Genomic DNA, 17,245 nt, shown 5'->3' on the forward strand with positions numbered 1-17,245 from the left:
TTGCATATCTTGCTATCTTTGTACTTCCTCCTCCTCCACGTTTTTTTTATTCCAAGAGGCGAGACTGCGTCCCTCGCTCTTGCCACAGGCGATGAATGCAGGGACGTGTGCAGAGGTAAACAAGGACAAGTCAAAGTCTCTGCATGTGTCCCGCTCCTGTGTGTCTGCACGGACCTGTGCGGCGTCGACGTGTTCCGACTTTAAATCACACACACACACACACACAGGTGACTGTGGGAGAAGAAATGAGCGTAGTAATGGGTTCGCTTCATTTCCACTCATGTATAATTTGAAGCGTCGACAGTCGCTCAGGTGCCAAAACCAAGAAAAATTGGTTGGTTTGGCAAAACTCTTTATTCTATTTACATGAAAAAAGGGAATTTTACCTCCAGGTTTTTCTAAAGTGGCTCATTTTCGGAGCGCAATAAATCACTCTGAAGCAGTTTTTCAATAAATAATTTAAGAAAGAGCACTTCACTTACTTATGAGAGCATTGGTGCATTAATCATAAGAATTGTTTATTTTCTTCCTGTAATTTGGCTGAAACTGAATCAAATATTAACTTTTATTTTTTTGTCGCAGGACTATTACAACACCAGCTTCCCCCCGTTAATAAGATTTAGTCTGCTTCATTGACTCTGCTCGCGTTCCCTTAATCTTCATACTTGGTTTCACCCGCGCCCTGCAGTGTTCGTTTGCTACTTCCAGCCTTAAATTGATCCTGCTATTTGTTCTCCCTCACAGAGCCAGGCCTTGGCCCACTACAAGGGGACCAAACATGCCAAGAAGCTAAAATCCCTGGATGCTCCGAAGACTAAGCTCAAAGGCTCAGTGGTCACCAAGGAAACCACCAATCAGGAGATCGCCAAGGCAGTCACCACCTCCCAGGTGTCTAACGGCACCGACAGGAAAGGTTTGTGTTTTCCAGCTCGTCGCACATTCCTCAACACACGTTTCTGTGTTTGTAGCTGCTGCTGCTGCTGCTGCTGCTGCTGCTGCTGCTTTTTTGTGTGTGTGTTCACGATCAATGAAAAAAGAAAATCCCACAGTTCTGGCGTTTCTTACATTTGCTGCACACAGCGTGAGGTTGTTTAAGGAGTTGGACGAGTCTCGCTGTTGATTACATCAACTCTGTGGCTCATCTGCCAAAGGCTGGCTGCTGACTCAGTAATCGTTTATTGAATTTTCAGAGACAGGAGATCTTTGCGGAACACGCCGGAGAATCAGGTATGAGCGATGAGTTTAGGCGTCGGTGGGTTTAAAACAAAGTGTTTTGTTGAGGTGATGTCGGGTCGCTATCGGGGCGGACAGCGCAGTTTTTGTAACTTTTGCTGTCCGATTTCTGAGCTTTGGCTTTATACTCGCCTCAGTGCGTCCATTCCAGCTCTGTATCATATGTAATCTGCACATTTCAGAAGATACGACCGACTTCTGTTATGAGATTGACGACGAGGTAGAACGGAAACAAAGTGTTAGTGGAGCTTTTGCGAAGCGTAAAGGGACAAACAACGGCGCACTTCACAGTGAGGAATGGCTCATTTGACCACGGAAAACCCATAAGTGCCGATATGCAAATTGGTAAACTTAAGAAGTGCTTAAGTTTAAGTTTAAGAAGACTTTTCAGAGCCAAAAAACAACCAGTCAACCAAAGCAAGTGCAGCAAACTGCGTCCTCAGTTTCCAAAGGTTTTGAGACTATGGGTCATATGCAGGGATTGCAACCCATAGGTACGTTTGTACATTAGGCACCGCCCCTAGTGGCAGTATAATCACAGCAATCTGGTCCCTGGGGTGTGTCATCATCAAGTAGCTTTGACAAGGTTTCCACTGGCAGTTTGCTTCGGGGTTAATTGGTGTGATCGATATGGGTTTGACTCACATGTTGGCCACATGAAGTTGCTTGGGGGGGCCACATATGGTCCCCACGCCGCATTTTTGAGACTGTTGATGTAGATGTTGAACTTCCACTTTGCCTCCATGAGCCACAGACACAAAAATCTATCCATCTAGCCACTGAATCCGTCTTGGTTTGAACGTCGTGGGTATAAAGATCTCAGGACAAGAACCCAAAAGCAGAAAAATAAAATGATGGGTTGACCTTCAGAAAAAGCCTAGCTTCACCACCTGAAGTGACACAGTTTCTGGCCTCAGGAACGTTTACCTCGCTCCTCAGCTCAATGACAACACTCAAAACTCTGTTGTTGTTTTTGAAAGCTGCATTTAATGAACACTGAGCTCTGTGAGTGATGCCTCCATGCGAGAGTGTGGCTCGTAATCTTTTATCCACGTTAAGTGCCTCTGAGTGCCTTTAAAAGTGCCGTATAAATAAAGTGTCTTAATATTTTCATTAGAAACACAGTCCTGGTAAAGGGCCAGGTGTGCTGGAGGCAGCGGAGAGACAGCTCCAGGGAGAACTTTTAACATCACGAACGCCGTTTTGAGCTGAGTCTGTCCAAGTGTGCAGCCATTACCCCGGGTTTGTGTGATTCACGCTAAAGGCAGCAAGCTCTTCTTGAAAAGAGATCAGTGAGGCAGCGTGATGACGCCAGGAGGAGACGGCGGTGCCAGACATGTCACTGCACCTTCCAGTGCTTCAGACGGAGCTGGAAGAAATGCTGTGCGCAGCAGTGTGTTTGAATTCTTCAGCGTGGCATTTCAGAGCTGCAGCTGGCTGGAAAAAAGCGCTTCATTCATTGTCGAGTTTTATCCGCAGTTTATTAAGGGACTGACATTTTGGGAACGCGGCCATCTCTCCTGAGCAGATGAGCACAGATAGATGCGCTTGTTTCGTACGCAAACACACACACACTTTTCAACATTTGGGTAAAAACAGTCAGTGCTTCAAGTATGCCAAACTATAAATCTCTATTACTCTATTTTTACTGCATTTATTACAAGTGGAACAACATGTGTTTTTCAATGGTGCCAATCTTTGCCAACATCTTATCACATAAAGGTCTAATAATAACATAGTAACAACAAACTTGCTGAATTAAAAGACACATGAGTCTCGCAATGCTCAGTTTTATTAAATACATGAAACAGGTCATCAAAATACTAAACTTTACGGGACCAGAAACCCTTTATAGGGTTGAAACTTGGTGCTAATATGGCACCTGTGTACAATTTACATATAGTTTTACACATTTTAGGGACATTCTTTTTATCTATCTATCTAGCTTTGTAGTTATCAGCTAACTAGCTCTTTCTTTTTTCTTTCTATCTATTTATCAAGCTAGCTATCGTGCTATCTTTATAGTTATCTTGCTACCTCTCATCTCTTTCTTTTAGCTAGCTCTCTATCTATCTATCTATCTATCTATCTATCTATCTATCTATCTATCTATCTATCTATCCATCTATCTATCTATCTATCTATCTATCTATCTATCTATCTATATATATCTATCTGTCTAGCTATCTGGCTTTGTAGTTATCAGCTAACTAGCTCTTTCTTTTTTCTTTCTATCTATTTATCAAGCTAGCCATCGAGCTAGCTATCGTGCTATCTTTATAGTTATCTTGCTAGCTCTCATTTCTTTCTTTTAGCTAGCTCTCTATCTATCTATCTATCTATCTATCTATCTATCTATCTAGCTTTGTAGTTATCAGCTAACTAGCTCTTTCTTTTTTCTTTCTATCTATTTATCAAGCTAGCCATCGAGCTAGCTATCGTGCGCATGCTATCTTTATAGTTATCTTGCTACCTCTCATTTCTTAATTTTAGCTAGCTCTCTATCTATCTATCTTGGTAGTTATCTAGCTAGCTCTTCTTTCTTTTATCTATCAATCTATCTATAAGTTAATAGTGGTATTACTCATCAATAAGAGCAGAGGAATTTGGCCTATCTTACTTTAAACACAAACAACATATATAACCACATGCTGTACACCTCGACCACGTCTATATTCAACACGTCTTTGCGTTTATCCTGTTTTTAATTACATATTTGTTTGTGCGCGCCGCGTCTGTGTAACTTTCATACTCATTAAGTCGTGGCCAGGTGGTCGTTTTAATCCCAGCACAGGTGTCTGCATACTTAAAATAAAACGAGAAAAAAAATAAAGAAAAGGAAAGGAGAGAAAAGAAAAGGTCCTCATCCTCGGCTGAGCTGCTGCATCAAATCATGTTGAAATAGTAAACAAAAACTAACTGCGACTCGGCGGCTACCTGACAAGAACCAGGTGCAGATTATTTTCACTGATTTAATCTGGATTTGCAGCGTGTCGGTCCTGCGGAGGAGACAGACTTTGGCAGCCGAAGCCGCTGCTAAAGGAGCTGCTGTCTCCTCCACTGTAATATTCCTGAAGCTGCCGGTTATCATGTCATGAAATTGGCCCAATGAAAATCTTCCCCGTTAACTGTAACAATATAAGTTTTTTTAAAGGGATTGGAAACACATTGAGCCGTTGCACTCTGGGATTGATTTTACCTCTCCCCATGTCTTCTTCCAATGTTCCACAAGTCTCTAAATCAGGACCACATTTCCAGAGCGCGGCGTGGACCGTGACCCATTTTGCAGAGCCTTACCTATTCACACTTGAATTTGAAAAGGTTGCTCGAGGTGAAAAACGCAGCAATTTAGCGCATGAGATGCCAAACCAGGTGTTCCAGGTCGTGTCTAACAGGGGACGTCAAGGTTTGGCTCCTGAAATGAACTGAACTATTTTGGAATAATTCACGATCTTCTTATAATCTGTCATTATGTAATCCACGGAGTGCAGTTTCTCGCACATATAAGGTAAAGTGTAAGTTAGAGTCTCTCTGAAAGAGAAAATCAGGAGCCCATATGTGCATCATTTAAGCTCAGTGTGATTAATCCTCCTGTTCATACTGGACGTGTTTCCAAATATAACATATTGGGAACAGAAATTCACAGTTAAAGTGAGTGTGATGTTTCTACAGTCTTTAATTAAGCTTCTATTTTTCTAAAGTTGCAGTTTTTCCTCCTGTGTTTCCCACAGTGTGTTGAAGGTCCAGTGTGTAACGTTTAGGAGGTTTTAATGAGAGAAATGTAATGTTGTAGAGCTGTATATTGGCTTTAAAAGTTTGTTTTTGTTGCCTTTTTATAGAACTTAATTCAAGATATGTCATGTTTCTGAATATTTCTGAAGCTAACTTCTCAAATTAAGATGACAATCAAACTTTTTTTTGGTGCATAAAGGCCACCGTAGTTCCTCAACGTACTTTCGAAAGCAAGGGGTGAACGGAGAGGGTTCTGCCGTTTGTTGCAATCTCCAGTCTCACCATTAGATGTCACTAATTCCTACACACTGGAGCTTTAAAGTTATCTGCTCTACTGAGCCTGCAGTGTGTCCTTCATTTATTCAAAAATAAGTCGGTCTTTATTTGAGATGTTATACAAGGTATTACATGAATACAGTGTTAATTTTGACGGCAAGTTTTGATTTAGTTTTAGTTAAAATACCATTTAGTTCTAGTCATATTTTAGTTGACTAAATCTGCTAAAATAGATTACTAGTCTAGTTTTTGTTGGTGAAAAAGGGTTTTTGATTAACCTTTTTCGTCAATGGAATTAACGCTACATGAATAATATATATATAAAATAAAATGACCCTTTGTACGTATATATATGTATGTATATATATATATATATATGTATATATATATATAAACACGTATTTCACTTGTTTAAAATCTGACAAAGCTGGAAGTGGTCTGAGAAAAGAAACTGCCAAACTTAAAAACTTGAATAGTGAATAGTAGCTGCAAGTTAGCTTGTTAGCAAATCACATCATCAAAATGGCAGACAAACTGCCACCAAAATTCTCAGTCAAGACAATCCCTTTTGAGGCGGAGCTTCAACAAGAGGGCCAAAAGAAAATGTCGTCTGTTGTTGCTAGCTTTCTATGCTTCTTTGTTTTCAGGGCTTGGCAAAAGCTGGGTTAGCGGTGACGGCAGGCATAGCATTTCAATGAAAACACAATAGCATGAGTCTGACTGACCCTCAGAACAGCCACAAATCCCGAGCTTTGAGTGTATAGTCTACATAACTTCCTGTGTTTTAATACGATCCAGGTTAGCTGGATGTATCCCCGCGTGCATCTACATAAATCCTGCATTTATTTTTAGAACGCAGGCGTTAGGGTTTACCTCACGTCGGAGATGTTCTCCAGCACGCACGCGCTTTAATGGAACAAAGATGACGGTGCACAAAAATCCCGCTGTGCAGCAAAGATACCAAACATGTCTTAGTTCAGTCCCTAAATAATGTATGGTTCTGTCAGACAGCGAGGGATGAAGAGGAATGAAGTTATTTATTCAAACTACTTAAGAGGAAATCTGGGCTTGTTTGCAAGTGTACACAGCAGACGGCGGCGTTATAGTCACTCCTTCCCTCGCGCACACGTCTCACTAAGAAGTCTAAACAGTAAAGGTGAGATTCAGCCGCTGACCTCCTCCCACTGTAGCTGCACTGAGATACCAATCTTTAATGGATTCTACACAGTCTTCCGTCATAAAACATGTGCTCAGGCCTCGGGGAGATTGGAAACGTGTTGGAAACAAACAGAGAACTGAAAACACCTTCACCAACACGCTGTCATAACAACACACACACACACATAAGCACGGGGCTATTAATCATTTCGGCGCCATTAAAAAAAACAACAACCCAGGAGCACATTTCTACACCATCGCACTATCATATCTACAGTGCGCGGAGGCGGCGGTTTGTCACAAGTGGCACCGGCTAATGAATATTAATGCACTCGGATGTCAGAAGAATTAATTGTCGAGGCGGGTAAATACCGCATTATCTGCGAGGGTGAGATATTTGACGGCACATCAACGGCAACAAACTTAATTTCTAATGAAAAGTGGAGTTCGGGGATGAGTAATGGTTGTTGCGAGAGTGAGCGCAGACCGCCGGCAGTGTCTGCTTTTTTCCCTAGAACGGACTTTCAGTGGAGACGGTAGCTCTGTAACGTATTCTTCTTATTTATTTTAATGATTTTTTCGGAAGATCCTCTCCACGACATCAATAAATACAGTTGTCTGCAGGGGAAAAAAGACATTCTAAAAAATAATATTATTGAGTTAATATGACTTATAACAAGTTAGTGTGACTGGAATTCCAGTAAATCAAATCTCTCAAAGTCAGACTAACACACCCAGATAATGAGGTTGACGGTTGAATTACTAATACTTTTTTCTCTGGCGTTATTGTCTGTGACTGCTAACTGGCTAACTTCTGGTTAACGTGTGTGTTCCTGCAAAATTTCTGCCTTTTTGCATGAGCTCGTGTTTCTGAACCAACATGTTTGACATTCAGCTGATGTCTGGTTATGTTACGCTACATCTCCAACTTGCTTGCCTCAATCCTCAAACATATGTCACTGCAGAAATGTTGATTTGACTTGTTTGCTAAACATAACATTCAAACATTTCTATGTTTCTGTACAGAAAGAAACTTTTCCCAGTCTAATGGCAAGGTTTTATTTCCACAGTGACTGGGCTGCAGACTCACAGAGAGCAGTTTAAACATGAGAATATATTATTCTTATTTACTCTTTCTTCTTCTTCTGTTTTGTTACCCCCTCCTTGCAGCCGTGCTCAGCAGTTGGTGGAATTACGCTGTGACTTAATGAGTAAATGAACTCTCAGCAGTACATTAGTTTGACTCAGTGCCTCCAAATGAAAACTAATAAACTTATAAATATGAAATAGTCAGCAAAATATAAGTTGGATTATTATAATATGGTATTTATATGGATAAAATATTTATTGGACATTATGCTTCCCACTCTCTCACACCAACGCACAGGGAAAGATGTTGTTTTTTTGGTAGTTTGGTAAGTTATCTGGTACATTAATTGGAGCTGCGTGGTGAGGGGAACAGCAGCAGATGAGACTGGCACATCATGGCAAGTTAGTGCGTATTATGAAGTCCCATCAGGGGTTTTTCTAGCTGTAGAATCAGTTTCTCTTGGGCGTGTCTTAGTGTGATGCTGTTAGAAGATTTCTCGCTTTGCTTGCGCTGTGTGCTTCTTCTGCTTCGCCTGCTCAGTCATGCAGTTTGTGCAGCATGGAAATGTTGTGCGTCACGAGTGCGACAATAAACAACTTCATGGCAGTTTCGCGCAGCCGCGCTTTGAAGACCCCGCCAACATTGAGGAGGTTCTATGAAGTAATGGAGCCGAGTCGAGTCAAGTTGAGCCAAGTCATGCTAGAACTGTATAATGGAAGTGCGGCCATTACTGTGTTGGAAGAATATCGTAGTTTTTTGTGTGCGTGTGAATTAGTTGAGGAGAGTCAAGAGGTGGAAATTGAAAACGAACTGCCCAGCCAACGTGATGAATGAATTCCAGAGTCCTTCAGATTCCATAAATCCATCTGCTCAGAGTGGTTTAAGCTGATGTGCAAAGAATAAATGCAACGTGTAGGAATAACGGCTCAGGGAGCGTGTAATCGCGGACGTGGACTTCATAAAGGCGCACAGAGCATCAGTATTCCTTTGCTTCTTCGTGTGCGTTTCAGAGACGGATGAACAGCTGGACACAGCGAGATGGTATAGATTAGCAGGGATGACTCAGCGCCTGCCTGTCAACTTCAAGTGTGTGTTTGTGTGAGTCCTTACGCCAGAGTATGGAGGCAGAGCGAGGGGGAAGAGAGGGGAGGAGAGAAATGCCCACAGCGCGGCCCGCCATCTCTCAGTTCCAGTCCAGTGCCTGAGGAAATGTACCCTGATATTAGCTATTAAAGAGCAGATTGTCTGGGGAGCCATGCCAGCACTGACAGCAGCTGTACAATGGAGACGGTGGCAGGGAGGCAGGAAACCGGCTCAGGCATTTTTTTAATCCACATTCTCTTTCCTCTGGTCTTTAACTGACGCCTTACACCAAACGCTCCCCTGAAGAAAAAAAGAACCCCGTGTAATCTCTTTCAGACGAAAACCACATCGCCAATGGTCAAAAATATCCATTTAAAGACAGGTTTAAACCGGTTTTTGACCAGTTGTGAGATCAGCGTTCACGCCGGGGTCAAATGACGTACTCTAGGTTTTTATCAGCTTTCTTTGACTACAATTGGTATTAATGGGAACATTAGATCCCATTGAATGGCCCTAATTTCCTCTTTTATCTGCTTCAATTTTCAGCAATTACGCCATCACGTCTGGCACGACATCCATCTTCTGGCCGTTAGCGTTGAATGTTTGGGCTGAACCATTATGTTATCAGTCAGTTCAAGTGCACGATTGATTGAAAGACGGCTCTTAAGCCGCGTTTCCACCGAGTGAACGCTGTGTGCGTCAGACTCCCGTACGTCTCTATGAGCTAGTGGCTCATGCTGTGGTTCTGTGTGTTTCGCACCTGCTGTAAATGTCAATCGCCGCCGGCGGCAAATGATTTCCGGCAACAGTACTGCAGCTCATACAACGTCTCCTTCTACGGTAGACGATCTGGTATCACACTGTCGTTCTTGAAGTGCTCTCGAAAAGTAGTGCTGGGCGTGTGCAAACTGTGAATTTCATTATCTGGAAACAACAACAAAATAAAAAAGTCACGCCCAAGTCACGGGGGCCAGCAAGTAAAATAAAAAAATCTCTTTCTACAATGTCTTCAGCTTATTTCCATTAAACGCGGCAAACATTAACATTAACTTAAACTAATGTCAATCTCACTTCTTGCTAATAATAGAAAAATAAAGTCATAAAAGGTTAAATCTTATCTGTGGCTCAAAAAGTACGTATGTAGGACGCCAAGTCCGACTCCAGTCCGACTCCAGTCTGACTCCAGTCCGTCTACATGCAGTAACATGGAGTAATCGGACTATGAATCGCATTATCCAGGTATGTTAGTCTGACTAAGACTAGCTCAATTTTAGTCGGACTAACATGTTTACGTGACATTAGGAAAACCAAATTACTGTCTTAGTCTGACTAAAATTGGACTTTTCGCTGGACATGTTCCACAGTGTCATAAAATACCTTCAAACCCGGGATTCAATGGGTGTTTTTGACTCGTGAGAGTGGGGTGCAAGTGTGTGTGCGGCCTCCACACATGAGCGCCGACACACACTGACTCACATCAGTGAAGTGAAGGCAGCAAACCTGATGAGTGTGTGATTGGTTTGGCTCCACACCTGCACACGGGGGCCACAAATGTTCTCATTTTTGGATTAGGGATTTTTTTATCTTTCTTTTTTTTGGATGGCGATGAAAACTTCCCAACAGAAATTAGGTGCGGATCATTTACTTTCAGATGAAAATTGGAAAGAGATAAATCAGTGGGAGTTTGGATCAATGGCTCCTGCTGCAGTTAAACGTCTGAGATAATGTTTTTCTCCCTTCAACACAAAGAGGGAAGAGAGTGCAAGTGTCGATACATGCTTATTTATGAATGCACCTTATCAGTCAGCTGTGACTCTTTTCTCATTCGCTCACAGTGAATGCTGACGGGGGGAGGGAGAAGGGGGGGTGCCCACGTTTGAGCATCAAATGAAATTTGACAGAGCTCAAGAGCGTTGAGGGATGTCTGTCCTTTAAGTTGTGACAGCGCATAATTAAAGCCCAATCATTTTAATTAAAGACTGTGATCCAGCTTCATTGAGAGAGAGGTAATCAGATCTGCGAGGGAAACCTCGTGATCGCCTCAAAGAGCGGCGTCTCAGAGGAGAGAGAGAGGGAAGAAAAGAAGCGCCTCTTCTCCTCCTCTGCCTTTCCCTTCGTTCTTTCATTTACGTCTTTGTTGTCGTCACGACTCCCACCGTCTCAATTTCTCTCGCTTTAATTGTGATCTCCTTCCTCTCGCCCTCTCACATCCTGCTCTACCTTCGCCTATGTCTTTATTTTTGCTTAAAGGGACAGTTCGGCTTTGTTTGAAGTGTGGTTGTAAGAGGGACTGACAAATTATCAACAGTGGCGCCGCTAAACCAGCCTGAGCCCTTGACATTTGTTCTGCGTGAAGACACGGCTGCCAGCGGGGACAGACAAGCCAAACACTGCACCTGCTTGAGTCTATAACATCTTCGGGATGTTTTCGATCCTTTTCCACAGAGTGAAACCACTTTTTCCAGCTGGAAACCTGGCGTTTGTTGACCTCTCACGCTCCTGCACCAAAGCCCATAGAGAAAACTGTCGATTTTACGTCACAGCACACGGGAGTCACTGATCCACTGCTGCCTCCTTCACTAACTTCAAATGTGTTATCTTGTGACTTTCCTGTTTGAAATCCTTTGTCGGGATTAACCTCAGTGACACAAACTTGTCAAACATCGCAGCAGCAGACCTGCAGCCCCTGAGTCCCTGTGAGCTTAAAAACACTGATTTTCCCTATGGGCTTTGGTGCACAAGCCTAAGTGCTTTACACACTTTAATATCCAGCCAGAAACAGGGCTAACAAGGTTTTTGTAGGTTAGGGTTTCTGTTAAGTTTGTTAGCTTGTTTCCTCTCCGGCAGTCATGTTTTCCCATGGACGTTCTCGTCACTATGGAAACGCACAACAGTGTCACAATTTTCCATAATAAGAAAAACGAAATATCCCTCCAGAGTTTGCTTACTTTTCCAGTTTCACTTTCATTAAACCTTTCCTGCTTCCATATCTCACCCTGTTCTCATTTATAATCCTCTCCTCTCTTTAACCTGGCCTCTCTCTCTCTCTCTCTCTCTCCCCCTTGGTCTCCCTGCTCTACTGTAGGGCCTCGCTCGCCCATACCAACTTTAGATTGATCACAGTCATTACCTCCATTAATGAGAGAGGATTGAGTTCTTAACTGGGCCTTGCAGAGTCAGTTAGGTCACACTGAGTGGGGATATGGATTACTGGAGGCTTCCCAGAATGCACGGCTTCGCGGACCAGCCAAAGTACACTTTAATCACCTGCCCTTCCAACGGCAAATGGCTCCTAAATGACACCGTGGTGAATGGGTTTCACGCCAGCACAAGGGCAAACACACGCATGACTTAACCTGGAATGTTCTCAGCGAGCAGGCTCGGCACAAAAACAGAACACTTCCCTGTTCTTTGTGATTATTACACATTTACCTCACTTTTTACACCGAAAACATGATTGTTCCACTAACACATTAAAGCCCACATAGACCGGAAGCTCCAATTAACGCTGCGTTTGTGTGTGTGTATCTGCGTCATTACCTCGTTTATGAAACCCTAACGTTACAGAACAAACAGTTCAGCCACTGCTGAGAAAATAGGGTTTTATTGTTTTCCTGGGCTCTGCGAAGCGGATCGGCACTTCCGCAGTTTGATGATGTCATCAGAAATCCTCACCACTGTAGCGCCTCCTGGTGCGGGCACTAGTCCGGGCACATCCGGTTTCGTACATTCAACCGCAGAAGAAGAAGAACTACTCTCGTTGTAGCTGCTGAGATGCAGAGCATCCACCGTGCCAGAGGGGGAGCTGTGTATCTGAGAGCTGGCCTATCTATTACGTCACTTCCAGGTACCTGGCCAATCACAGGACAGTGGGAAAGCTCTCGTTGGCTGGCCAATCACAACACAGTCCACGTTCTGGGGGTGTGATTTTGGTCTAAAACAGCGCCGCTGGCGAGAGCGTCAGTGAGGAGATATTTTGATCGGCTCGTTTGCAGCGATTAGGAGGTTTTTAACCATGAAAACAAGTTAATATATGTAAGTAGACCTCCATAACTAACATATATGTATCATACAAGCCTTCTATGTCGCCTTTAAAACACTACATTATTTGTCCACTTGGGGGTCTACTTGATTGTTGAGTTTTGTCCTCAGATTATAAAACTACAGAGTTTCTCCGTCTGTGATACGCTCTAATCTTAGTACATGTTTATGTTCATTGTCCAAATCTCTTTTAAGCTGAGTTATTACTTTTCTGTAGAACATTTGTCATAGCAGACATTAGACGACAGATAAAATTCCCTTTATTAATCTGGGAAATTTGACGTGACTTGATGTCGCAGCAGCAGTAAAGTGGACAGCACAACACAGACCTCTGCTTAGCCTGCACAGTCTCAACAAAACACACACGCTTCCCTGGTTCGTGGATTACAAATGCTTTGTGAAAATACACCCAGAGTCTGGATCTGGATCCAGATCATCATCAAAAATCCAATAACTGTCCTTGCCCAGAAAATTGAATCCCAATCCATCCTTTAGTTTGCTGCTCAGAGACATTTACGTTTAAGAATTTAGAAGATGCTTTTATCCAAAGCGACTTACAACAGAGGAATAAGCTACACAGAAGAAGTCTTGGAGAGAAGGGGGGAGGGGTTCAAGTAAGTACAAGGACAGAAGATGCTCTTGGAAGAGTTGGGTCTTCCAGAGCTTCTTGAAGATAGACTTGTCTGTAACTCACAAAAATCACGACGTTCGAGTGATCTAATCGTGACGTCACCAGACTGGCACACTCGTGTAAATTCAGACCAATCTGCAATTAACGATTAGCAGTTATCCATTGCATGTTTGTTACATAATAAAATTAGAGCAACCAAACTTTATAATGCAATAAACTAATGTACACCCAGACCTGGCAAAAGTGTATTTAAGACTTTTTAATAAGAGCCTGTGTGTAAAAATGAAGTAGCAGCTTTTTTAACGAGGAGCTTCACTGTGGTCAGGCCGCTGTCAAATATGATATCTATTATTTTATGATGTATTTAGCCTATTCTTAATTGCATCTTTCTGTGGTACTGTATGTAGTTTTACGTAGTAGTTACGTAGTACGCAAGAAATGACAAGGAAGAAATCTTTTGAATTTCCCCTCTGGTTGATCGATAAATGTACATGTTTTTCTGAACATTTGAGGCAGCTAAACTAAATTCTCCACTTTGTTTCCCAATAAAACATCGTAGATTTATAAGATCTTACAATGCCGTAACACGTACACACATCACCTCCACGTATAGTCGACTGTTTCAAGCCACAGCAAATCTTTTAAATGACTTGTCGTGTAGTAGAAACGATGTGGCCTCCGGGTGAAGAACAACATTTCACGCTCAATATGAGATGTACTATATATAATACTCGCTTTGTCGCCTCTTTTGAAAGCTAACTATTGTTTTCCTCTTCCCATTTTGTGCTAAAGTTGCTCCAAACAAATCAGGCACCGGACTCCGGCAGTGAATTCACAAGGATGAAATTGATATTGATCTTCACACTCCAGGTAGCAGAGCAAACAAGCAGGTTTGCCAAAAAATCTTTGAGCATTTGTTGACAGACGCTCCTGCCAAGGTTCCTCGGCCAAGATGAGGCTGGCTGAGAGAAAACATACTATACAGACTGTAAGTAGTTATTTGTACCAAGCAAACGAGGCTGTCAGCTTCTCTGCCCCATATGTTATTATGCACCATTATTCATCATGTATTTACAAGGTCACAGCTTTTCACATCATAAACACTTCGCTGATTAATTATTGTTCTTCTGGTAATGGCCTGGGCTTGATGGGATGGCCAATGCAATTACCTAATTTAGTGGCTTCTTCTCCCCCAAGTCATAATGGCTGATATTTGTCATGTTACTTCCATTAATTGTCTGTAGAATGAAAATGATGCTAAAAAATAAATATATTCAGTTTGAAACATGAACACTTTAATTCATCATTGATGGCAAAAGTCAACAATTTTGATCAGTGATTTGATCAGATTGAGTGTTTCTTAATAATTACAACATGCACACTGTTAAATGTCAATCTTTTCTACAAACACCATTTAAAACTGATTCATTTTGGTTTGAGGACAAGATTTAATGTCGTGGACCAAACAAGACGTCGATTTATCGTGAAAAACAACAGATTAATTTTGTCATACTTTCTGTCCTGCTGTGATTTTTCAACAATTCTATTCCGATCTATTTATTAACACTATATTTTCAATAAAGCAATTTAAAAACCCAACAAACATAATTTAAACTGACCCTGTTTTACTCAGAAGAAAGCAGAAGATCCCATTTTCAAATAATAACAACACAGAAACAGGAGAAACTTCGGATAAACTTTAACAAATTCTGCAGAAACACAGTGGTCGCGCTCTGACAAACAAACGACCGAGTTCTGCTGATGAGCTGAACCTCTTCTTACAACTCATCTCTTTCCTTTGACACTGTTTAAGTTGTTGATGTTATTTCTATTTAATTTTGTTTTTGATTTATTTGTTTGTTCGTCAAGTTTATTTAATTTAAAATATCTTTTTAACTAAAATAACAAACCAAAAAGAAAAAGGAACAGTGTGTCGGTGCAGTATACACTAAGCATACTGTATGTTTTTATTATTTTTGTCTCATTTATTTTTGTTTGATCAGGTTTTATTGTGGTCTTTGTGTTCGGCTGTTACTTTTATCCACGTTTTTATGTCTTTTAATTTATTTTAGTTGTTTTAGATGAATCTTATCGCCTCGCCTGAGCTCCTGTGCCTCTTATTTATTATTCAGTGCAGCACTTTTTGGTCCACTGTGGTTATGTTTAAAAGTGCTTTACAAACAGAGTTGGATTGGATACCGGTGCAACTGGGCGCTTGACAACTCATGGATTTGGAAACGAGCTTAAATACACAACAATACTTTTGCAACAAGTCCCAAAAACCTGCGACTGCCAGAAAAACAAGCCCAAATTTACTTAAAATACACAAACTTGGCAACTATGAACCCAAGCCAGACAATCATTCATGGACTTTTGTCCAAACCTGACCCGAGCCCTTGGAGACCCACGCTCCTCCATGCTCTATGTTCTACCGTTCAATTAAACGTGGAACTGTTCTATTGGACATTTGCTCGCGTCTTATCTCGCCCTGTGAGACGTAAATCCTCTGGACAGTTAACTCTCTATCTGTCTCCATGAACGTCAGAGTGCTTGTCTCCGGGGACGTATGGGCCCCCTCCCTCCATCAGTCGTTATCTCAACAACTTTGTGGATATCCAACCCCAGTTGCTACGGTTACTGCTGATGACAAAGACGGGGCGACGCAGATAAGTGGTGGACTCTCTGTGTGACCTTGCCTTTGTGCTCCGTTTGAGTAAGAGACGACTGTACGGGAGGAGAAATGGACGTAAACAGGAACGTTTCGTCTCTGGGACGTTGATGAATGCCGTCAAAGTTTGCTGCAGTGTCTTTTGTCCAAGAGTAAAAAAAAGAGAAATTGGGCATCGTGATTTAAAGTGTGTGCAGCTGTGAGACGTGGAGTCATAGGGCGGTGTCTGTTTTGGCTGTGTTGTTGTTTTTTTGCTGATTCAACACACCAGCTTTAAAAAAAAAAAAAACTTTCACTGCTTTTCTTCCTGTCGCTTTTATTCCAAGTATTGGATTTTTATTTATTTGTTCATGAGCCAAATATTAATGGACTTGTTTGTGTTTGAGGGAGAGATTTGACACCAGCTGACACTGCCATTAGCAGACATTAATTTCACTCTCGTACGCCGCCGTCGCTGACATTTCAGCTAAATCCACGCCGTGAGCGTCGCTGATGCACTTTTAATCGGGAAAATCTCTCGGCCCAGACAAGCGTTATGGTTGTGTATAATGGCTAAGAGTCAGAGAGCAACAGATAACAACCAGCCAGGAAGTAAATGTATATAACTATAACACAGCATTTATTTATTTATTTTTTATAGTACAATGTGCAAAGTTTAGTCAGTTTAGTTGGTGATGTCCCTCCACTCCACTCACCCTTTCCTTCAGGGTTCCAACACCTTGGTTGACACCAAATTCAAGGACTTTCCAGGGCCAATTCCCTCAAGTTCAAAAAGCCAAATGCTTAAGATGGGAGGGCAACCTGTAAAAGTGTCTTTGTCCACGATGGCGTCCACTTTTTTTGATTTGCAGCACGCTCTGCTTCTGGTCTAGTGATTGTCCTTTTTGGGATCTTGGTCAAAGTCAGTCTTTGTCTTTGATGAGACAGAGATCTTAGAATTTTCATTTCCCAGGCATCACGTCGCCATCTGCTATCTCTCTTAACTTTACTCACTCCTTGTTCTGCAAGGTCTACAAGACTGTAGTGAGACCTTCTATGGTGTGTGGTGTAGAGACAGTGGCACTGTTTAAAAGGCAGGAGGTGCTGGAGCTGGAGGTGTCAGAGCTGAAGATCCTGAGATCATCAATGAGAGGGACCAGGATGGACCAGGATTAGAAATTAGCATATTTGAGGGACAGCTCAGGTTGTTATGGTTTGGAGATAAAGTAGGAAAGTGAAGGTTGAGATGGTTTGGTCACATGCAGAGGAGGAACAGTGGTTTTATTGGACAAGGGATGTTGGAAATGGAGGAAAAGAGGAAGACCACAGAGAAGGTTGTGAAGGAGGACATGAG

At 42.1% G+C, this 17,245-nt stretch overlaps 1 protein-coding gene across 1 annotated transcript in view; it reads left to right on the forward strand.

Moving 5' to 3' along the window:
* The window catches only part of znf385d (zinc finger protein 385D), a 100,424-nt gene that overhangs the window by 64,552 nt on the left and 18,627 nt on the right, over positions 1 to 17,245 (forward strand). Inside the window, exon 4 of the mRNA XM_044035105.1 lies at positions 745 to 913. Within this exon, the coding sequence (XP_043891040.1) occupies positions 745 to 913 (169 nt within the window). The remainder of the gene's footprint in view (positions 1 to 744; positions 914 to 17,245) is intronic.

This window comes from Solea senegalensis, linkage group LG9 (genome assembly GCF_019176455.1).
Source record: "Solea senegalensis isolate Sse05_10M linkage group LG9, IFAPA_SoseM_1, whole genome shotgun sequence".
In the NCBI taxonomy this organism is placed as follows: Eukaryota; Metazoa; Chordata; class Actinopteri; order Pleuronectiformes; family Soleidae; genus Solea; species Solea senegalensis.